This window comes from Suncus etruscus, chromosome X (genome assembly GCF_024139225.1).
Source record: "Suncus etruscus isolate mSunEtr1 chromosome X, mSunEtr1.pri.cur, whole genome shotgun sequence".
Taxonomy (NCBI): Eukaryota; Metazoa; Chordata; class Mammalia; order Eulipotyphla; family Soricidae; genus Suncus; species Suncus etruscus.
The window spans coordinates 61104149-61128909 of record NC_064868.1 but is presented as its reverse complement, the minus strand read 5'-3'; the positions used below and the strand labels follow the sequence as shown (position 1 = coordinate 61128909).

Below are 24761 nucleotides of genomic sequence, written 5' to 3'. Positions count from 1 at the left end.
TGTGCTTTTCAACACACTTATTAATAAGGTCTATGATCCATGAAAATCAGTTTAAATGCTTTCAAAATATTATTTTAACATGAACCACACCTAGCAGAAGTCCATGTAACGCTTGGTCCAAATGTGCAGACCCGTGTTCGCTTTCAGCAGCCCATATACCAAAAGTGCAGACCCAATTGTTTGGCACAAGTGGGCCACATTAACAATGCCACACAGTAAGGCATTTAGAAAAAGAAAAACACTATCCCAGATCTTTATCAGTGTTATAGGTACACCAAGATGAGTGATTATGTGGAAATGCAGGAATTCTTATCATCACAGAATGCCCAATTTCGATCACTATTCTGAATTTAGGCAACTTTTTTTTTTTTTTTTTTTTTGGTTTTTGGGTCACACCCGGCAGTGCTCAGGGGTTACTCCTGGCTCCATGCTCAGAAATTGCTCCTGGCAGGCACGGGGGACCATATGGGACGCCGGGATTTGAACCGATGACCTTCTGCATGAAAGGCAAACGCCTTACCTCCATGCTATCTCTCCGGCCCCGAATTTAGGCAACTTTTTACCAATCTTTTTGTCTCCAATTTGCTGAAAAGCACTTACATTATAAATGGGTCAAATACAAATCCCTATGAAATTTTTGCTGAGTGCTATTAACTGATTATCTATCCCATGTTCATCTTTTATGAACATACCACTATTATGCTCACCAGATAGCCAGCTACTGTAAAATTCAATTTTCTTATTAATCTTTAAAAATATTTGGAGCTTTCCATAGTTCTTTTTTTTCTTTTAAAAATATAAAATGCTTCATGAATTTGCAAGTCATCCTTGCACAAGGGGCCATGTTAATTTTCTCTGTATATTCCAATTTTAGTATATGTGCAGCTGAAGCAAGCACTCCATTTTTCATTCTTAAGAAACTAACCTTGTCTGTACTATTCCACTTTTATTATTATTTCAGTCTCTATGTATTCTAAGCTTCACTCTTATCAATTATCCTATACAAATACTGACTTTGCTGATGCCCTCAAGCCATATTCTATCATTTCAACAGACCACTTTCCTATTCTCTTGTGGAAAGAGCAATCCAATTGGAAATTCAGACTTGAATTTCAAATCCAAGTCTACTCACTGTATAAATCCAAGTTAAGTCACTTACTATAGATACGTAACTTTAGGCAAGTAAATTATCAAAGCCATTTTCTTATGTTTAAAATGGGGATAGAGCCAGAACTGTGGCTCAGCAGGAGGACAAGCCTGGAAAGTGAGAGAAACCACGTTCAATCCCCAGTACTACAAACAAAATAGAGCTGGTATATGATTCATGGGAATTGATAGGAAAATCAAATGTAACAAGACAATGAAGGTCCTTTGTAAACAATACAAATATTAACTCATGAGAAAAGTGGGGATAGGAAGTGCTAGATGATACCCCATTGAATAAGTAGTAAAAACTGTCTTACTTCAAATGCAGTCTTTTTTTTAATTGGGGGTGATGGTCCATAACTAGCTGTACTCAAGGTTTACTCCTGGCTATGCACAAAGGGATCACTCCTGAAAGGACTCTGGGAACCATACAGGATGCCAGGAGACTGAACCAGGGCAAGTGACTTACCTGCTGTATTACCTCTCCATTCTTCTTTGGATTCTTATATCTATGTGTTTTTTTCTCAGCAAACTATCCACACACCAGTTTCTAAAATTTTATCACTAGCTACAATAGCCTCATAAGTTTCAGTAGTACATTTCCACCTGACTACAAAGATGGCTGTCTTGTCAGTTTAGTAGTTATTAAATTCCATATACCTAAAACAAGACCTTTTTCTTATGCAGATTCTATTTCTTCTCTATTTTGTTAAAAGAATGGAGGTACAGTTAATAAACTAAACATATCCTTACTCTTTAAAGTTGGTGGTTAGAGAAGGTGCCTGAAGAAACAGCTTTGCAAGAAGACCACATAGAAATAGTTTATGTTGAATGGCTTCAGGATTTAAAACCGTAATGGGGAAGAGGGTAGATTTAAAAAACAATAAAGATCAGAACAATTTGTTTTAGATCATATAAATTCTTAGAGCAAATACTAATTTGGCATACCATCCCCTTTTGAGATAAAGAATTACTCAGTGACATGCCTTACTCATCTGCTATCTTTAAGGAAAAGAGGGGCCAGAGGAATAGTACAGTGGGTAAGGTACTTCTACTACAAGTGACAGAACCAAGCTTGATCCCTGGCATTCCATATAGCCTGAAGCCTGCCAGGAATGATCCCTGAGTGCAGAGCCAGGAGTAAGCTCTGAGCACAGCCAGGTAAGGCCAAACCCCAAAATAAAGATAAAAAACAAACAGAAAAGTTCCCCCAAATAACACTAGAGACTACTACCATTTCCTTGGATTGTTTCAATATTTCTTCTAGGGAGGGGATTCCTCACTAACATGCTAACCGTCATTTCTGCCTGTTACTCTTCTGTTTCAGTCATCTACATACTTCCTTATAAAGACCTCAGACTATACTATTTTTTAACTCTTGCCAAACTATACACCTCAAACTACTGTCTTTGGGAGTTTTGCTTAGGTTCTCATACTTCTCAACATGTATTTCTGAATGCCTTTATATGTGAGGCCCTTTACTAAGCATATCAACAAGAACAAGACAGAAACAGCTCCTGTCTTATGGAATATACATTCTGATAGACGACAAAACCAAGAAAGACAGAATTAGAGTATTCTATATTAAGAAAACAAAGATTCGGTAGAGGGAAGAGAGTGGGCCTGTTTAGTTAAAAATTTGGCTACTTTTGGTGAGAGGTACTGTATCCTAGACAAAATAATGCTAATACAGATTGAAAGTTACAGATGGATCAAAGGTACATATTGTAAATAGTCTCTGGGAGCCTATGGATAGACTGAGTTTAGAAATTCAGATGGTAGGGATGGAAACAAAAACTTTTGTGGTCTGACTTAAACACCAGGGTGGATGACAAATAACCTTGTGAAATGGTGAAGAATGAGTGTTGGATGGTTTAGTGTGGATTGTTAAAAAGTCAAAGGTTAAATTTAGGGGCCGGAGAGATAGCATGGGGGTAGGGCGTTTGCCTTTCATGCAGAAGGTCATCAGTTCGAATCCGGCTTCCCATATGGTCCCCCATGCCTGCCGGGAGCGATTTCTGAGCGTGGAGCCAGGAGTTTCCCCTCAGCACAGCCGGGTGTGACCCAAAAACCACACACACACACACACACACACAGCAAAAAAAACCACACTTAGAAAAAAAAACACACACACACAGCAAAGGTTAAATTTAGAGCATATCTAGTTCAAAAAGTCTGTGAAATACCCATGTAAGTCATGGGCAGTGGAGTCTGAAGGTTAGGCAATGTCTGAACATTAGGAGTGACATGTTAAGTGTTAGTGACACCTAAATGAAGAATTCACCAACAAAAGATAATGTTTTTATATTCTTAATTAGGCATTTAATAAAAATTTTCACAATCGAGCTTGCTATCCAAAGAAGCACAAATCAGTTCAATGAGATGAAGTCATCCCTACTTTCCTGAAGTTCATATTATGTCTTTAGGCTTTTATGAAAAAAAATAAACCTGTTTTGCCAAACACAAAGTATATCTAAAGACGATTTTCCCTTTTATAATGAAGAGGAGGGGGAAATAGTGCTCAGCATTTGTTTTCAATAAGGCAATATACAGGTAGTGCACACCAAAAGCAGAAAGTCATACTGCTAAATTCATTCCCTGGAATCACTTTACATAATCTGCATATTTATGTATATATAATAAATATAATATATAAATATTTTCTTTTTTTTAGGGGAGAGTGCGAACGCAGTCCCCCAACCACAGTCCCCCACTACCACAAATTATGCAGTCGAGTTTCCCACATTTGGGGAAATCGCAGGGGTCAGCACATCTGGAGTGCAATGGATAAGCCTCACCCTGGGGAAACCACCTTTGTGATCATGGTATCTCCCCTGCCAAGTAAGTATAAATAATATAATTTCTAAGTAATACTACTAAGCTCATTCCCTGGAGTTATTTATATAAACTGTGTATTTATCATATAATTCCTACTGTTATTCTATGTTAGAGTTATTTTAAGTTTTTTTTTTTGGGGGGGGCCACACCTGGCAGTGCTCAGGAGTTACTCCTGGCTGTCTGCTCAGAAACAGCTCCTGGCAGGCACGGAGGACCATATGGGACACCGGGATTCGAACCAACCACCTTAGGTCCTGGATCGGCTGCTTGCAAGGCAAATGCCGCTGTGCTATCTCTCCGGGCCCTATTTTAAGTTTTTGTAATTGGTTACTTAGTATGATGTAGCAGGTTTGTTGCAGATCTGGAGTGCACTGAAATAGTTTTCATTATAAAAATAACTTTTTAGCTTATAACATTTTACTTTATAAAAGGTTTCAAAGGGACACTGTACTTTTGGATAATAGGGAAAATCTTTTTCTCTATGTCAAATGCATTTTGAACATAGAACTAAGAATTGGCATTAAATACTTGCATAGCAGAACACCTGGCAGTACTCAGGGGTTATTCCTAGCTCTGTACTCAGAAATCACTCTAGTTAAATTGAGGGACCACATGGGATATCAAAAGTCTGAACTGTGGTTGGGCCCATGCAAGAAAAACGCTCCACCTGCTATGCTATTCCCCCAGCCTGTTGTAGGAATCTATCTTCAGGAAACAGCGGCAAATGAAGTTAAAATAGCAAGAAATAAAAAATAGCATTTGATAATGTTAAATAATTATGACATAACTATAGAATGGATTATTATGTAGCCATTAAGTATGGTTTCAAAGGATAGGAAAAATTATCCATACAATCAATACAATGTCAGTGAATATAAACTATATACTCTAAATTTATTAGTTAAAATCACTATATATTTAGAAGGAAATACAACATCAAATTAGCAAATATTTCAGGCTTACTTTTAATTTTAAAACTGTTATTTTTTCCAACTTTCCACAATGAGAATTCTGTATTAAGGAATATTTTGTAATTATGGGACTCACTTCAGGATGTTCTAGGGGAGGGAGGTGTTGGAATTAGACTGAGGGCCTTGAAATGCGAAGCACGTGCTCAATTACTTAAGCAAAATACCACCCTTTAAAGTTCATCACAAGTGCTATTATGATCTGAGTTCTTTTTATTATCCCTCAATCTGATGTAATCTCATCTTGACATTTCTCTACAAAACTATGTCATTTTTTGTGGCATAACCCTTTTTTAATTTTATATAATTATTTGGATACCAAACCCACTATTTAAATGCCAATGTGCTGTCCCCATATTTTTTTTTACAAAGGTTTTGATTAATTCTATTTTAAATAAGTGTATCTTATTTCCTTGAAGGTCATTCACTGTTCCTAAACTTGAGCCATCCTTCATTATTTTTTCTAGCCCTTACTACCTGATATTACATTATAATTTAGTATATTGTTCCCTGTCTTTTTCACCAAAATTAAAGTTCCTTGAAGTAACAGATCTATGTAGCTCTGTTACCTAGAACAGTTCCTTATACACCAGGAAAACAACAAAATATCTGTAGACCGAGCCTATTTTCAGCTCTCCAGACAGTGACTTTCAACTGCTAGTTTCTGAGAATAAAAGGGTTCAAAATCACTATCTAGTACAAGCCTCTTCTCTGAACTTAATGCTACTTGAATGTCTCTTAGGCACTTGACTTTTTGAGGGGTCACACCTGGCAGCACTCAGGGGTTACTCCTGGCTCTACGCTCAGAAATTGCTCCTGGCAGGCTTGGGGAAGCATATAGGATGCTGGGATTCGAATGCAAGGCAAACACCCTACCTCCATGCTATCTCTCCGGCCCCTCTTCAGCACTTTAAATGCAATGTCTCAATACTAAATTGAAACTGTTCTCTATTCCCTGCCCATTCTTTAGTCCCCATATTTAATAAATTGTTTAACTGAATCACCATAATAAGCTCGAGATCCAGTCTCACACTTGGAAAAAAAACATGGACACTTTTGTTGCTTCATTCTACCCACCTCCTATAGCCACAAGATTACAAATCTTTGCAGACAACACTCTTAAATAAATATATCTCCCCTTGTCCACTCTGTCTAATGCTGTAATGAGTTATAATCAACTGTGACTTAACTGGATCTAACTGAACTTTCTCTATTGTCTGAGAGTGCTAGGTAAAATGCAAATGTAACCATGATTTTCTTCCTAAAACAAAATCAATATTCCTGTATATTCCAGTCACCCAAGTTTAAGCTCCTTAGCATGTGTACAGTAGACCACATTTACAGAATATTTACTGTCAGATACACATTTGTTTCTTAGTCCTGAAAGTATCATAATTAGATTTTACATATGAAAAAACCCATGGCTCGATAATAGGTTAATTTCCTTAGACATGTAACACTTAATCTCAAATCTATACTCATATATATATATATACACATATATCTTATACTTATGTACAGAGATTACCAATAGCTAACTCTGAGTGCTTATTGTATTAGATACTGTGATATTTGCTTTTTTATGAAACTTTATAAAGAAGGACCTATTATTATACAGTTTTACAGCTAGAAAAACTAAGGTACCAAGAAATTAACAACTTACCTGAAATTACAGCGGAATCAAAAGGTAGGACTGTCAGAAAAAATGAAGTAATAAAATTTGGAGATAATTGTTTATCAAAATGAGTCAGTGAGAGAGAGACTGACATAGAACGAACATACTCATTTGTAGGACATAAAAGGTAACATGGTGATAATATCGAGAGAAAACAGAGACAAGGATCAGGATGACAAGTCCATTGTAGGAAGCTTGACACAAAGGGAGGGCAGTTAAGATAGAGAAGGGTGTATAACAATGTGTTCCTACCTCTGTATCTCTGTGGCCAGTTTTTCCACAGTAGAGATTATGCTCCTTCCCACCAGCCACAGATGTGGCTGTTCATAAAGAAGACCTGGAGGGCCCATAGTTCTCACATCTGTATGACCATCGACTCCTTCTTTGGATGAACAGAGAGGCCTGACTGCAGGGCTATTGCCAAGGTAAACCCCTATCTGGCTGAACTTCTGAGTAACCATCGGCACTCACCATGCCAAGATGAGAGGCAAGCCAGCTGAATCTTTGGCTCCTGAGTGACGGACAGTTAATTCAATTTTTGGATCATCCTTTGATATCACGTTATGTTTAAATTATAACACTTCCAATACTAGCAAAGAAAAAGGATAATAAAGCAAAACAAAATTAAAAAAAGATAGAGAAGGGACCAATATGACAATGATAGTTGGAAACAAGTGTTCTGGACAAGAACTGGATGCTGAAGATAAAAAGTGATATGTATACTATCCTTGAGGAACAATAACGCAAACAACCATGTCTAAAAAGTAAAACAGGAAGAGAAAGAGAGAGAAAAGAAAAACGTTACCACAGAAGCAGGCAAGGGAGAGGAGGGCAGGGGAAAGGGAGGGAAACTGGTGACATTGTTGGTAGAAAATGTGTACTGGTGAATGGTGTTGTATATTGTATGACTGAAACTCAATCATAAACAACTTTGCAACTATGAAAACAATAAGCACAACTGTATTATGAACAACATGTAGACCACAGTGGTTAAATAAAGTTATTTTAAAAATCTAAAATAAAAAGGTAGAGCAGAAATCTAAAATCCTTCCTAAAGTTCTTAGCAACAAGGTCATATTTCTACCTTCCTCACATTCCAGACTTTCCTTGGTCTGGAGCATATACTATTCTTTTACATCATCCCCATCCTTTCCCCCTGCTACTTCTTTTACCTCTAGATAATGGTTGTATTTCTCATCACATACACACCCCTACCACAGTACCTGCATTCTTTAATGCCCTTCTAGTTTTAATAACACTATTTGCTGGCTAATACTTTCCTTTCCATCTCTAGATAATATTATCTTTTTTAAGTTTAACACAAGAATCACTTCTTCCAGGAAGCCTTCTTTTTCCTGTCTGCTCTTCAGTTGGGTGCCCACCTGTCTGATTTCAAAGTACCTTGTGTATCTACCATATTGTTTCATCTTGTCTTCTGTTCCTATGCTTCTTATCCTCATTAAAATGTAGGGTCCTACAAGAGTCATCCACATTCAATTTGTATCCCTAGTATCTCACATAGCTCCCAGACATTGTGAGCACTCATATTTTTAAGAACTAAAATGAAAGAGGAAACCCTTTTAAGGTGTCACAATAAATGCATGCTGGAATCAAGATTAGTACAGGATGTTACACATATGAAATCCTAAAACATAAAAAATAAATGGACTATCCATACTAAATGCTGTGCCTTTCAGGGATATTGATCTCTTGCATTATTTGAATAGTGTTATACTGTGATGTGAAAAAGTTGGGAGATACTGTTAAACCATATTGCTGCTGTTGATAACAAGAAGGTAGGAAGCAGGGTCTGACAGCAACATATGACCATCTCAACAAAGGAAAGAGGCTTCTTGAAAATCTCAGGAAAGTTTGCTCTTATCAGGGCCTATATTCAGTTAAGAAACAAAATACTAACACGGTTCCCTACAAAAGAAAGCACTATGGGGCCGGTGAGGTGGCGCTAGAGGTAAGGTGTGTGCCTTGCAAGTGCTAGCCAAAAACCGCGGTTCGATTCCCCGGCGTCCCACATGGTACCCCCCCAAGCCAGGGGCAATTTCTGAGCACTTAGCCAGGAGTAACCTCTGAGCATCAAACGGGTGTGGCCAAAACAAAAAACAAACAAAAAAAAGAAAGCACTGTAACGACATTAAGTACTCCTCAATTTATAGCCATTGACCCACCTCTCTATTTTAGCCTGTCTTTGAGATGCCATTGTAACGAGGTTAGGATAAGCCATGGAGGAACTAGGAGTGTTTTCATCCAGGTTGCGCTTTAGTAGAGGGAGCTCAAAATCTGCCACATGATAGTATTGGCACTGAGTTAAGTAGTTTAGAAAGTGTTCTCGAGCCTCAAACAAATGTTCAAGACGCTTTCTGGGGTTGACTTGTTTCAGGGTGAGAGATCCTTGAAATGCTGGCACCATCAGGTACTTCAGGTCGGCAGAAGCAATCTCTTCCAATTCTTCATTTCGGCTGGAAAGAGCAAAAGGGGGAGGTTTGAAACTTGGCTGACCATCCCGTGGCTCCAGCTTCCATGAGGAAGAGGATTGGATGGGTGTGGTGCAAAGGGAGGGGCCATGAGGAACTGCAGCTGTTTTTATTTTCCCAATTAAAGGGCTGAGCGCTCCATCTCAAAGCTTTCGGGGCACTAAGGGGTAGCCTCGTGGGCATACCAAGGAAATCGGAAGAGCTGGGTAACACACACACACACACACACACACACAACCGTTCACACGATCGCACTAGGTGGCAGGAAAGATTCCTGATCTTAATGGTCTCCACTGACCAGACTCATTGGCTCCACCCTTGGTTACCAGCATTACCTTTTCCTTCTCAGTTCTTATTATAGCATCCCCCCCCCCCTCCATACCTGAACAAGTCGAGCTGCGTTAACATTTCGGTGGCCTTCTTAAGGAATTCTAACCCCTCGACCACCTTGTTCTGGAACATCTTGGAACCGCTGGGCTCAGTCGCCAGTTCTATCTCCTCCAGAATCTGCTTGCAGGTTTCAAACAGCTCGGAGAGCCGCGGCTCCTCTAAGTCTTCTCCAGCCGCTGCCATTTTGGGGGAGGAGAGATCCCGAGAACTCACTTCCGGGTCAGAGGTAACCCTTCGTTATTTAGAAATTGGCTAGCGGGAAAGAAACCGGAAGCAGCTCCTTATTGGTTTAGTTGCTTCATTGTTACATTGGCACAAAGAGCTCCGGAAGTGATGCTTGCCGGTCCTGGTGACAGTTTCCAAGGGCTCATTTACTCAGCTGCACGATCATAATACCAGGGCTTGTGTTAAAACGCACACACGTGAACGCGCGCGCGCACACAGACACTCCAAACTTTCAACGCAGTTTTTGTTGTTGTTTGTGAGGGGGCGTGTTTTGGCCGCACCCGTGGTGCTTAGGGCACAGAGCACCTTATGGGATAAGAAAGATCGAATCCTGGTTACCGCGTATAAGGCAAATTTATTGTCAATTTTTCTAATCTGCTCCAACCCCAGGGCCGGCCGGGAAAGCGTAATAGGGTCGCAGGCCATTCCCGCAGTTCTGGATTGCGGATTCTTACTTGTTCTTTATTACTTTTCTTGTAGCCCTGCTCCGGCCACACTCACACACTTCCAGAGAATTTTTAACCAGAAACTTCAGGCTTGCTTTCTTCTGTGCCATCAGGTCAAATATTAATTCCTCTAAAAACGTTTATCTACCATACTATAGAGCAATTACAATGATTACAAATAATTTCAGAAGAATTTTCTGGTAAGTTACAAAGCTCCATTATTAGAATTAGTCTTAATTTGTGCACATGTTTAGAAATCCCAATGCCTGATACATAGAAAAGTATAAATAGAAAAATAAGTGATTGCTTTGTAAAGAAACCAATTACACCGAACTGCTCTGTTATGTTATTGTAAGAACTCATTGTAAGATATCATGATTTTCACCAATTTTCCATTCATCTTTTTTGATTATTCTATTACTTAGTTGTAACAAGACATATTAAATAAATTACTCATACCTGCAAAACAAAAAGAAAGAAAACTTTTCAAGGAATACTATATACTTCAGTTCCTTTATTTCTTAAAATAAATTTTTCTTTCTTTCTTTTCTTTTTTTTTTTTTTTTTGGATTTTGGGTCACACCCAGCAGTACTCAGGGGTTACTCCTGCTCCTCGCTCAAAAATCGCTCCTGGCAGGCTGGGGTTACTCCTGCTCCACACTCAAAATTCGCTCCTGGCAGGCTGGGGGACCATATGGGATGTTAGGGTTCGAACCAATGACCTTCTGCATGAAAGGCAAATGCCTTACCTCCATGCTATCTCTCCGGCCCCAAAATAAATTTATTTGAAACACCATGATTTACAGAGTTCCCCACAATAGAGTTGTTTCTGGCATTCAATGTTCCATCTCTTAAGATGGCTATGGAGTATTTGAATGTAGCTATCTTAAATATAAGTGTTTTTTTTTAATTTTTAATTTTTAATTATGAGAACAATGATGCAAAGAGGACAAGGTAAAGTTACAGTGAAAGAACAATCACCCATAAACAGAGTTCTCAGAAGAATTCCCCCTTGCTGACGCCTAAATATTGAACTTACAGTCAAAAAAAACATTAAGAAAAATAAGGCAGAACCCATGTACAATTACTTTGTCCACAAGTCCCCAGATTGTAGTACATTATAACATTTCTTAGCAGTACACAAAGCAACCTAAAGCCATGAGATTTATGCGACTCCTTAACTTTGAATGCATAGTATTTTTATATATTCATGCACATACATATTAGTTTAAGTTAACATCAAAAGTTTAAGAGTTTTTTTTAAGGGTTAGTCAAAAGGGCACAGTAAAAACAGTGGCAAATATTGTTTGCATAGGCCCACCAAAATATGGGGGTCATAGAAAGGAATAGCCTTGGTCTAAATACAAGGAGACCACTACCCCTGAAGTTTCCTGGCATAAGACCAACTCTAGGTTCCAGGCAAACTAGTTTATTCAATCCAAGTCATTGTCTGTAGTGCCAATTCAGTTTTATTTTTCACGCAGTCCTATTGTTGGCATCAGGTTTCTGTATTAAAGATCCTGGAATCTGCACATCCTACATTGAAGTCAGGCTGGTGTGGAGTATCCTCTAGTTTCACCTCACAATTAAGGGGCAATACAGCAAGCCCTGTCCAGTAAGCAGGTCATTGTTTTTGTTAAGTCTTCTCAGTATTAAGGGAAGTCTCTTTTGAGTAGATCAATGTCATAGCAGCTGTAGGGTCTTCCCTGGTAGAGGATTGCCTCCAGGTGATGTTATAGACAACATTGGATGTTTTGTAGATGTCTTCTCTAGATCAGGGGTGAATGGAGAATGCCCATTCTTCTGAGGCCTGTGCCAGGTCTTTATGTCAATGTTCAGGGTGTAAGGTCCCATTGCACTACAAGATTTGTGTGTTCCCATCTCTATTAGATAAGAACTTATTGGTATGTATAGTATTTTCCCGTTTTAGTGTGCCTAAGCAAACAAGAAATGAAGCCACGTGATGTTATCTGAGTATATGGGGGCGTAAGAACACGTCTAACAATACCCATGACTGGGTTCAAACATAAGCATTAAACTGAGGGATTCTCTCACACTAAATTCCATATTGAGCAGTTCACAAAGGGAAGATAAAAAAAAGGGGGGGGGTTGTCACTGTATAAGAAAATATTCAGCAAAAGTTATAGCCGTCAAAGAAAACACCCATAAAATGTTGAACAGACATACGTGTCCTTTTTATGCCTTTTGGAATAGTTGGGTGGGTGTTAACTCCAGGGCACCACTTTGGTCTGTGACTTAGGACTCTACAGTACTTAAGTTAGAAAGGATAAATGAGGAGTAATGATGATAGGGGTTAAGGAAGTTAAAGAGAAAAGTGATCTTTTGTAGGGGTGTGCAAAAGCGCAGAGTACAAAATGGATATTCTGCATACATAAAAACATAATTCAATGATAGTGAGTACTATTAATGTATCTTGTGCATGCAGGGGCACTAGCCCCAGCGCAATTTTGAAAATATAGACTGGAAAGAGATTACCAGTGACTGCATCAAGAAGCTGGAGGCCAGAAGTTTGGAGCCCCACCCAGACCTTCCCTAAGGAGCTGAATGGATAATGGGGGAAAGCCTAGGGTACCTTCAAGCTCCGCCAAGGGGCCCAACTCACCAGCTTGCCCAGGCATGTGGCCCAGGGAAGCCCTGGAGATCTGGAGCAAGGCGGTAGAGGGGTGCTGGGGTTACCCAAGTCCCACACCCCCCTAGGCCTGGTTAAGAAGGCCTCTGGCATGGCGGAGGCCTGCCGAACCCCATACTGCTAGACTCCCGGCTCCCAGGAAGGAGAGAGATCCTTCAAGAAGCTGGGAGGCCAGAAGTTTAGAGCCCCACCCAGTCCCTCCCTAAGGAAAATATAAGTGTTTTAAATGTAAGATTCATACTGGATTTCAAAACAATTATTTCAAAAACAAAATATACAACAATGAGGGATTTTGGTAAGTGTGGTATTGCAAAGTTGGATGCTTGAAACTTCACTTTTGACTCCGGTAAATTACAATGCTTAAAAAATTTAAGGATGTAAAATAACGTAGTGTATTTTGCAGTGACCACTGTTGAAATACTAGTATTTTGTATGCATTGCATCCCCTCCTTTTTGTGGTTCTAAGGCCTAACATGTGCAAAGCATGTTCCATGTTATCAATTGCTGAGCTACATATCCTGCATATCCCTGGCATTCACCTGTGCCTACTAGAAAAATTAAAATTGTATATGGGCCCACAAAAATAATGTACATTATATTGCTAGTAGCCAGTACAAACGTAATATCTAATTCCAGGATTTTAAAGGAAGGGATGTGACTGCTTACCTTATGGCATCCCCCAAGTTCTACAAAATTTAAGTCAAGTAAAACACCAAATACTTGCTCTGGAAAATAAGCTTGTAGAATATATTTTAACTAGATTTGAAAAGATAAACTTCCATGTAAAAACAATAGAGGGCAACAGAGGACAACATATCGGTGATGTGTTGCATTTTGCACTCTGTTGGGAAACAAAAAATAACAAGTCATCAAATCTATAACAGTCCAGAAAGTTTCTTATACATAAAAGCAGCCAAATTTTCAAAACTGGAAGGGCATCTCAAAATTAAGGGAAAATTTGAGATTAAAAAGTGACTTCTCAACCAGTTTATGACAAAGCCAATGTCTCTAAAGTTGAGCTGTTTCTGCTCATTAATCTTAGGTTTAGAAAGATGGATAAGATATCTTATGTGAGAAGAATGATTCCCCAAACAAAACTGCTTAGCGAAGAAAGGAGAGGCTGGCATAAGTGCTGGTTAGACAGCTTTTCCAAAGCAATAGCACAGCAGGTATGGCACTTGCCTCACACTCAGTTTAACTGGGATTATCACCAGCCCAGTGTCCTGTATGAGCCCTTGAGCACTTCCTGGAATGGTACCTGAGCACAGAGCCTGGAGTAACACCAGAGTACTGCCAGGTATGGTTCATAAACCAAAAAGAAAAAAAGAAAGAAGGAAGGAACGAAGGAATGAAGGAAGGAAGGAAGGAAGGAAGGAAGGAAGGTGTAGTGTACCTGAGACCCACCCATTTTTGGGAGGGGTCTTGGGAACCGGATAGTAGGTGTATCCCTACCTGCTAGACCCAGCCCATTCCTGGGAGGTTCCTGGGAGGGGTCTTGGAAAGAATAGATAAACCTCTGAGCCAGGGGATTCGGCCCTTTGGCCGTTCCTCTCTTTGCCCGGCTGGGCTGCCTGGCTTTTGGACCTTGGCCCTTTGGCTCTTTGGGCCGCATGGAGCCCAAAGGGAAGATGGCTGAAAAGAGGATAAGATGCAGGGCAAGCCTAGAATGGCTGAATGCTTGAAAGGTTATAAGTAGGCCACACGCGTATTGGCTAGGGCCTGAATAAAGTTGTTGCTTCCTGACGCCTGTGTGTGAGTGAGTGATTTCACCTGGGCCTGGGACTCACCGGCTGAATGGGGTTGTGAAGCCACGTGGCCTGGAATGGCATCCATCACCATCCAGCCCCATCCAGCTACATCCTTAATTATGTAATACAACAAATGGCGCTCCGAACTTTGACCTGAATCCTGGACCCAAGAAAACAGCAATGATGGTGAGATTTCTGCTTTTCAGTTTCATTTGGGCTTTTTTCAGTTGCGGTGAGCCCAAAGCCTTGGGCTACCACGTGCAACAATTTTCAAAGATGGCCGACACCCCATCTGGGGGCTCAAAGGCCATTAAAACAAGAGAGGTGGAAGCTTGCATCACCTCCAGTCCAGGCCCAGGCCCAGAACTGAGACTTTGTTACAAGAAACAAAAACCTCGGCCTGTACAAAAACTGATTAAAAGCTTAAATTGGAAACGGAGGAGAAAAAAGACTGTATTTAAAGTGGACTGATTTTCTGAAAATGACCTGCGGCTTGAATTTGGATTTCAACTTTGGAAATTTCAGACTGAACTTTTAGTTTAAATAACTTTGAACTTTAAACATCCAAAAGCCCTCTGCAAAAAAGCTGTGGCCGAAAACTGGCTTGCGAAGTGCTGCCCGGAGGGAAAAAGCAGCGAAAAGCTATCAGCCCAAAAGCAGAAACGCCTCAGCTCAGCTTTGCTCCGCGGCAAGCCTGGAAACCTACAACCTCATGGTCAACAGAACCGTCTACGGGGCCTGATACTATGAAAGAAAGCCACGTGGTAAAATCAGCGTGGGACAAACCAGCATCTAAACTTTAAAAGTTTACAGAAGCCACGTGGTGACATCAGCGTGGAACAAATTAATCATCTGAACTATGGTTTTAGGTGTAGAAAATTAGTGGGTAGTTATATTTTACTCATAGTTGGTGATGGCATAAGTTTTAGTAAGTTAGTGGTTTAAAAATAATAAATAAAAGGGAGGTAATATAGTTTAGCCCATTTAAACATCTAATTTCTAACCACCTGCATCTTTGTCTTAGTCATTTTCTTTATAATTTAAATGTCTTTTGTTGTCTTTCATAGTTAATATTTTCTTTTTTTTTTTTTTTTTGGTTTTTGGGCCACACCCGTTTGACGCTCAGGGGTTACTCCTGGCTATGTGCTCAGAAATCGCCCCTGGCTTGGGGGAACCATATGGGACGCCGGGGGATCGAACCGCTGTCCGTTCCTTGGCTAGCGCTTGTAAGGCAGGCACCTTACCTCCAGCGCCACCGCCCGGCCCCCATAGTTAATATTTTCAATTGCAAAATGTTTTACTGTGTGTATTTTAATGTACTTAGCCTGTTTTTAAAATGTATGGTATGCATTTATGCTGTAATACTTGTGTATAGGAAAGGTTTATAGGAACAGAAAGTTCCCCCAATATAGTTTAAAAGTATAGGAACATAAAAGTTCCAAAATAGTGCTTGGTAAAAAAGCATTAATAGAATTTTAGGTTACAGGTGTATAGTATATTTTGCAGAAATGTTATGTTTTTGAAAAGGGCTGGTATATTAATTTTCACTTTATTACGTTGTTGAATGAAAATATTAACCCACCTTTGGCTAAAGGTGGAGTCAAAATTACAAAAAGGGTCTTAATATTTCAGAAAGGGGGGAAATGTAGTGTACCTGAGACCCACCCATTTCTGGGAGGGGTCTTGGGAACCGGATATTAGGTGTGACCTTACCTGCAAGACCCGGCCCATTCCTGGGAGGGGTCTTGGAAAAGTTAGATAAGCCTGGGACGAAGGGGATTCGGCCCTTTTGGCCTTTTGCCCTTTCGGCCCTGCTGAGCTTGCTGGCTTTGGGTTTCTGTGTTCTGGTCTTGGACCAGCATGGAGCCCAAAGGGAAGATGACTGAAAGTGGATAAGACGCAGGGCAAGCCTAGAATGGCTAAATGCTTAAAAGGTTATGAGTAGGCCACACATATGTGGTGGATAGGGCATGAATAAAGCTGATGCTTCCTGAGGCCTGCCTGCTTGTGAGTCTGATTTCACCATTCGCCTAACTTGGGACCCGCCAGCTGAATGGGGGATGAAGCCACGTGGCTGGGGCCTAAGCATAAAGGCCTCCATCCATCGCCATCCAGCCCCATCGTTATTTATTTGATTCTACAGGAAGGAAGGAAGGAAGGAAGGAAGGAAGGAAGGAAGGAAGGAAGGAAGGAAGGAAGGAAGGAAGGAAGGAAGGAAGGAAGGGAGGGAGGGAGGGAGGGAGGGAGGGAGGGAGGGAGGGAGGGAGGAAGGAAGGAAAAGAAAGAAAGAAAGAAAGAAAGAAGAGAAAAAGAAAGAAAGAAGAGAAAGAAAGAAGGAAGGAAGGAAGGAAAAGAGAGAAGGAAGAAGGAAAAAAGAGAGAAAGAAGGAAAGAAGGAAGGAAGAAAGAAAACATTTCAGGGAATACTATAAACTACTTCAGTCCCTTTATTTTTTAAATGAATTTCTTGATTTGAAACACCATGATTTACAGAGTTTCTCACAATAGAATTATTTCTGGCATTCAATATCCCAATACAAATCCCACCATCAGTGGAATTCCCTCCATCATTGTCCCAAGTTTCTCAAAATCTCCCAAGGCTGCCCTTTGGCAGGTGTGAGTAATTTACTTAATATGTCTTATAACTAAATAATCGAATTATTGAAAAAGATTAAGGGAAAATTGGTGAAAATTATTATATCTTGAAATAAGATCATTATGTCACTGAAGCTGTGAACACTTGTTGGTTTTGTTTGTTGAGCTTATGTGAATTCTATGATAATATCACATCCAATTTCGTATATTCCTACTAGAATGCCAGTGTTAAAACTATGGAGGTGTTGTGCAATGGATTAGTGGAAGTACAGAAGCTCTAGGGGAGGTGCTCTACCACAAAAATTAGTGGAAAAGCAATAAAGTTGGGTCATTGGTATACTGGTGTTTGTTGGATATGTCTGTGTGTACAGCTACCAAAACTTCAGCAGGATGTGGGACTTTAGCACCTCTCCCTATGTACTCCAATGCTAACACTTCTGAGACTGGTATATCCATGATAATTTTCAGGCTTGATGAAAATTAGATGAGTCTATGGCACTGGCCCAGTGGCTATACATAGCTCTTACATTAGAAGCTAAAGAGGAAAGAAGACTGTTGAGATGCCCATGTAGTTTTTCTTGAAGGATCTCTAATTCTAGTAAACTAGAATTTTCCAGGGCTTGGAAAGGAATAAAAAACAATATTTGTGAATAGTAATTGAGAAACTACAGATAATTTGTTTCTCAGAATTTGCTTGGATTTAGACACAGCTTTACAAACTTAAATACATAGAACTGGTGTTACCATAGGGGAGGGGATTTAGGAATAGGTGAAATGAATAAAGGTAATTGTATAGTTAAAAAGTGTACAGTTATGAATAGAAACAATTTTAGGTGATATTTATATATAGATACAAAGTTGTAATGTGTACATTTGAAGGTTGTATAATGTTCTAGGCCAATGTTATAATAAAAATTAGTAACCCACTTAACTTTATAGTTATCTAAGAGAAAAAAAAACATAATGTTGATTCTGGTCCTGAACTTTGTATGTCATTATTCTATTTACTTTCAAAATTATTGTATTTATGAAAGCTGAAAATTAATTTTAGAATGCATATTATATTACAATTATAATTTTGAGTATTACATTGCATCTTATATTGACATGATACCAAAATTACAAAGTGTAAAGAGGGGCTGGAGAGATAATACAGCAGGTAAAGATTTTGCCTAGCACATGGCCAACCTAGGTTTGATCCCTGTCATCCCATGTGGTCCACGAAGCACTGCCAGGAGTGATTCCTGAGTGCAGAACCAGGAATCACCCTTAAGAATTGCCAGGTGTGCACTTCTCAAATAAAAACAAAAGTGGAAAGATTAAAAAGTCATGATAAAAGGATTTTTTTTTGGTTTTGGGCCACACCTGGCAGTGCTCAGGAGTTACTCCTGGCTCTATTGCTCAGAAATTGGCCTGGCAGGCTCGAGGGACCATATGGGATGCTGAGATTTGAACCACCGTCCTTCTGCATGCAAGGCATATCCCCTACCTCCATGCTATCTATTCGTCTCAAAAGGAGCTATTTTTGTGTTTCTGTGCATAAATATCACATAATGATCAAATCCTTCTTTTCTATGGGCAATTAAAAGTCTTAAATTTAGTGAGGCTATAGTGATAGAACAGTGGGTAAGATGCTTGTCTTGCAAGTGACCAATCTGATTTGATTTCTATACACCATATTGTTCCCTGAGTACATAACCAAGAATAAGCCCTAAGCACCAATGAATGTAGCCCCCCCCAATCTTAGTTTAGGGCATCTGGAATGTATCCTTAGAAATCATGTAAGTATGATAATGCAAGTTCTTACTATATAACAATAAGTTCTGAGAAGCTGTACAAAAATTATGAAACCAATTTTACTATAAGCTGATTTATGTAAACATGAGTTTAGTTCTTACAGCATATTCCTGATCACTAAACTATCACCAAAATTCCAAAATATGTAAGATGTTTCTTACTATAAAATCATTTATATTTATCCATTAATTTCCAACCTGATTATTCCTGTCCAGGATCATGAGAGGCTGGAGTATATGTTGTTAACTCAGGACACAATTTGGGAACCAATTCTAGACCCCATTCCCTTTCATGACGAACAGTGCACATTTTACATTTTTATACTTACTTAGACTGAAAGAACTATAACATTAAAAAATTTAATATTTACAAATTTGGAGTGTGGGAAGAAACCACATTATCTCTAGAAATTCCACACAGACCTGGAGAATATACAAACTCCACACAAACAGTGGCTCCAGTGTGGATTTGCTAAGTTTTTCTTCAACATTATAATGAAACAGTGTTGAACTACATAATTTAGGAAGGCCTGCTGAACTTGCAGATTTTTGTAGTAGCAGAAATTTTTCAAATTAAATTTAAACAAGTCTATGATTTTGAAATGGATATGTGAAAGCCCACCAAATAAGCCTCTGGTCTATTTTTCTCCCAATCATCTCAGTAACACCCAAGACACTTCTGACTAATTTGAGAGATCTAAGTAACACTATGTAAAAGTACTAATTAGTTTAACATCTTCACTTAACAAATGAAAACACTAAAATTCTGAGAGGTTAGATTATTTACCCAAGGCCACACACCTAAGGTTAACTGGGCAACAGTTTAAAAACTGAGTTGTAATGTGGAGAACAAAAGTTCTAGTAGAATAATAGAAAGACTTTGTGTACTTTGGGTCATATCCAAAATGTGTTGCTGGGGAATACTCTTGGATTAGATTAGTACTTAGGGGACTCATATGTAGGCAGCAATCAAATTTGGACCATTAACATACAAAGCATGTATGCCAGGCCATTGAGATAGCTCATTTTAAGTAATCTGTGCTTGACTGTATAAGTGAGATGGTCTTTCATATATTTTCTTGTGTGACTCTGAAAGGCATGATGCGACTTTATTAGTCATATCTGGGTCTTAATATCGATTTGTGGTGTTCTACAAATAATTAATTGAATTATTTGACCACTTTGCCTATTTGAACATATATGTTTGGCAGAAAACCATCATTGATTTTATTTAGAGGATCTATAAATATTTATACCTGTACTATCTATAGTAGCACTAGAAATAAAATCCCTGGCACAATATATAGTTCTGTGAGTTCAGCCAGGAGTAATCTATGAACATAGAGCCAGGAGTAGGCCTGAGTATGGCAGGTGTACCCAAAATAGGTGTTGATATACTCTTGTATTACAAGAGAGAAAATTTTGATTCAGAGAAGTTAATCTAATTGGCCTGATATATTTCCCTTATATTAGGATTTGAATTCAAATCTGTGAATCCATACCTAATCCAAGAACCTGTGTTCTTAACTGTTATTGCCAAAATATTGCCAAAAATGGGGGAGTTATTACAGATCTAGTGAAGAACAAATAAGGAACTTAACATGTTAAATATTCATCTTAAGAAGTAAAATCAGGTCCAAGGAGATAGCTTAAGCAATAAAGCACATGTTTATTATATTCAAAGGCACAAGTCTCACATACAACCAAGGATCACTGACTCTTGTGTCATTCAAGAATTACTGAGGTGTGGGGCCGGCGAGATGGTGCTAGAAGTAAGGTGTCTGCCTTGCAAGTGCTAGCCAAGGAAGGACCGCGACCACGGTTCGATCCCCCTGTGTCCCATATGGTCCCCACAAGCCAGGGGCAATTTCTGAGCGCTTAGCCAGGAGTAACCCCTGAGCATCAAACGGGTGTGGCATGAAAAAAAAGACAGACAAAAAAAAGAGCGAAAAAAAAAATCACTAAGGTGGCCCCAAGAACTTCTGATTTAGACCCTATATAAAGAAAATATTGAGTGTATAACTTGATTCACATTTTGAAGAATGAACAGTTGGCTAGAAGAATGCAAACTTGGTGTATGATATGCTCAATAGGAAAAAGTTTGGTTTAACTAAATAAGGTCCTATTATGTGACAGATACCATGCTTTTTTATGGAATATAAGTATACCTAGTCTTTGAAGCTCTAAAGCTAAGCTTAAGACACAGAAATAATTTCAGTGTAAACACAATTTTAGTGATATACAATAACATGATGAATACACCTACCTAAAGGAACCTCCTTAGTGTTACACAGAAACCTCGCCAGGATGATAATGCAAAAACTGAGTATTGAATAGTAACAATATGTGTCAGAAACTTGAAGAGCCTCAATATAATTGAAACTTGAAGTTAGAAGTAAAGACTTATTGACTGTAAATAAATTAATAATAAAATTCCCTTGTTATTCTACCCTATCTGGGAACCATAGGGATTTTATTACCACAGGCTTCCTTTTTTGTATGATCTGGGATAAGTAGCTTCCTATCTCTGAGCCTCATTTTTCCATTGTAAAGTGAGAGTGTTGCAATAATTGTCATCTTGAATGATTGAGGTGATTAATTAAGTCAACGTTTTTTTTTGTTACCAAATGACTGTTGAATGTGAGACATTGTATGAGGTGCTAGAGTAAATAAGAGAGATAAAAAACTTGCCTTCATGGATCATTAAAGGAAACCAGGACAAATCGCATGTCCATTTGAATATCATTTTCAAAGGGTCAACAGTATTTTAAGTGCCTTTCAACTCTGAGACTACAAGTGTGGAGACACACTGGTGATATATGATGAATTAGGTGATACACAGAGGATATTTTAATTAATTTTATACAGTCACCATGAGATGTAGAGTTTAAAAATTTGATAGTTTAGTTTTAGTCATACGATTCATTTTTTACCATCAATTTCCCCAGTTCCCTGAAGGGCATTTTAAAAATACAAGGCCATAAGATTCCTCCATAAAATGGAAATTGAGCTCCCATACAATCCAGCTATACCACTCCTTGGGATATACCATAGGAACATAAAAATACAATACAAAAATCCCTTCCTCACACCTCCATATTATTGCAGTGCAATAACAATAGCCAGACTCTGGAAACAACCAAGATGCCCTTCATCAGCTGAATAGCTAAAGAAACTGTGTACATATACACAATGGAATATTATGCAGTTATCAGGAGAGATGAAGTCATGAAATTTTCCTATACTATACATGGATGTACATGGAATCTATCATGCTGAGTGAAATAAGTCAGAGGGAGAGAGATAGATGCAGAATAGTCTCACTCATCTATGGATTTTAAGAAAAATAAAAGACATTTTTTCAATAATTCTCAGAGACAAAAGAGAGGAGGGCCGGAAGGTCCAGCTTACGACATAAAGCTCACCACAGAATGATGAGTGCAGTTAGAGAAATAACTACATTGAGAACTATCATAACAAAGTGAATGAATGAAGGAAGTAGAAAACCTGTCTAGAGCAGAGGCTGGTGGGGGGAGGAGGGAGATTCAGGACATTGATGATGGGAATGTTGCACTGGTGAAGGGGGTTGTTCTTTACATGACTGAAACCCAACTACAACTATATTTGTAGTCAAGGTGTTTAAATAAAGATATTAATAAAAAAGGGGCCGGAGAGATAGCATGGAGGTAAGGCGTTTACCATTCATGCAGGAGGTCATCAGTTGAAATCCCGGTGCCCATATGGTCCCCCATGCCTGCCAGGAGCAATTTCTGAACCTGGAGCCAGGAATAACCCCTGAGCACTGCCGGGTGTGACACAAAAACCAAAAAAAAAAAAAAAGATATTAATAAAAATACAATATAAAAGGTGTGTGCGAAAAAAATGCAAGGCTATAGTGATAATATAGGAAGTAAGGCACCTGTTTTGCATATGGCTAATTCCATTCTCAGCACCATTTAAGATCTCTCTTCACCTCTCAGCACCATGGGGAGTGTCTCCCAGGCACTGAGACTGGGTAACTCCCAGTAGTGCTTATTGTGGCTCAACACCACCCTCCACCCCCAAATTTATGTAGGTCTAATTGAATCTCTAGCAATTCTCTAACATCAGAAATGAAAAGACTTTACTTCTAGCTGTTTCCTAGGTTACTAACTCTCCATCTGTTGCCATAGAAATGAGTGGCTTGTTTTTTTTTTAATTCTCCACCCTCTGCCCCTAGGTCAGTGCTTCTCAATTATTTTCTGTCATGCCCCTCTAGGAAGAAGAAAACATTTTGCGACACCCCCCGCCCGACTGTAAATAGTATCTTTATTAAAAAAAATCTTTAACATCCAACACAAAAATATATAAAATAATTTGAGCTGATTTTTTAATCTTGTGCTACAATGAGCACGTTTTGCAACGCATAGCTTTTCGAAGCGGGGTTTGAAGCAGGACACAGCAACTCTCAGCTCCAGAGACATACAGAGACATAAACAGGGGGCTTAGCTTGTTATGACAGTGTTTGCTGAGGTCAAACGCGTCCCCCTTTAAGGAGCCTCGTGCCCGCTCTGGGGGGCGCGCCCCACTATTTGAGAAGTACTGTCCTAGGTGAACCTCAGAGTGTCCTCTCTTTTTCTTCATGGAAAGAACTTCGGTCTCCTCAACCTTTCTTCCAAACCATATTCTACTTCTTAGACTGTAACCATAGAATCTTGTTGAGCTCTTCAACCTTTCTTCTAAACCACATTCTGCTTCTCAGACTGTAACCATAGAAACTTGTCGGGGCTTCTCAACTTTTTTTCTAAACCACAATCTGCTTCTCAGACTGTAACCATAGAAACTTGTCTCCCTCCCCTAGTCATATCTACGGTGACCCTCAATCCCATCTTCAGGAAATTGCAAGGATCAATTTCTGTTAGACATGTAGAACTCTTGGATTGCTGAAAGAAAGGTATACGTTACCTCCTGATGTGGCTGTAGTTTGTGTCCGTATCTCCAAGGTATGAAGGCTTGGTTATGCTTCTCTCAGCAAAGTGGGAAAGGAATCCACTGTATCCAGAACTAAATATGTGTCAGACAGGTACTTTACTTATTCTCTATATATCCAGAAATTTTGAAGGGCTTATGGAAAAACAGGATCTTGGGTAAAGGTACTTGACTTTGCTTTTCCTGTTGAACCTACCTTCTTTGAAATTAGGAACCATAAAGATTTTATTTCTGCCATCCTCTTTTATTGCATGACCTTGGATAAATAGCCTCCTGTCTCTGAGCCTCATTTTCTCATCATAAAAGGAGACTGTTGGAATAGATCATACTTGGAGTTTTGGTTTGTTTGGTGTCTCTACAGAGATCAGTGTTTGAGTGGTGAGGCTGGGACATTGATGAAGAAGCGATTGTGGGTGGTAGATGCAGCTGGCATGGTTTTGGCAGGGCAGATATTTGGCTCAATCTCCTCCCAAGATTGCTGTTTTCATCTGTATAGCCAGTGTACCCAATGTGTCACAACCATCTGCCTGGGACTGAGAGAAAGAGAAACCAAGTATACTTTAAGTAAGCGAGAGAGACGGGCATGTCTATGTCCAAATGCCATACATCAACACCCATGTGTTTTTTAATGGCTTGGTATATATCTCATTTGAGAATAAAGTTAGACATGAACTGTCATTTACATTGCTGGCTTACATGTAATGACAGGACTGAGTTCTTCCCTCTCTAAGTATCTAGAACTTCATTAAAGTCCCTGTCCAGTTACCCCATCCATTTAATAGACACTAGATAAATTTTACTAAGTATGATTTTCACAGAAATTATGTG

The 24761-nt window shown here is 39.2% G+C and overlaps 1 protein-coding gene, 1 non-coding gene and 1 pseudogene across 2 annotated transcripts in view; all 3 read right to left on the bottom strand.

The window, feature by feature from the left end:
• Positions 1-9720, bottom strand: part of IGBP1 (immunoglobulin binding protein 1) — a 33167-nt gene extending 23447 nt beyond the window's left edge. Inside the window, exons 1-2 of the mRNA XM_049767313.1 lie at positions 9499-9720; positions 8811-9101 (exon numbers count right to left, since the gene is read on the bottom strand). Of these exons, the coding sequence (XP_049623270.1) occupies positions 8811-9101; positions 9499-9689 (482 nt within the window). The 5' untranslated portion in view covers positions 9690-9720. The remainder of the gene's footprint in view (positions 1-8810; positions 9102-9498) is intronic.
• Positions 792-898, bottom strand: LOC126000361 (U6 spliceosomal RNA). Its single transcript, XR_007492704.1, has one exon. It is a non-coding gene; the product is annotated as a U6 spliceosomal RNA (small nuclear RNA).
• LOC125999868 (uncharacterized) lies at positions 3818-3995 on the bottom strand (annotated as a pseudogene).
• Positions 9721-24761: the final 15041 nt, after the last annotated feature.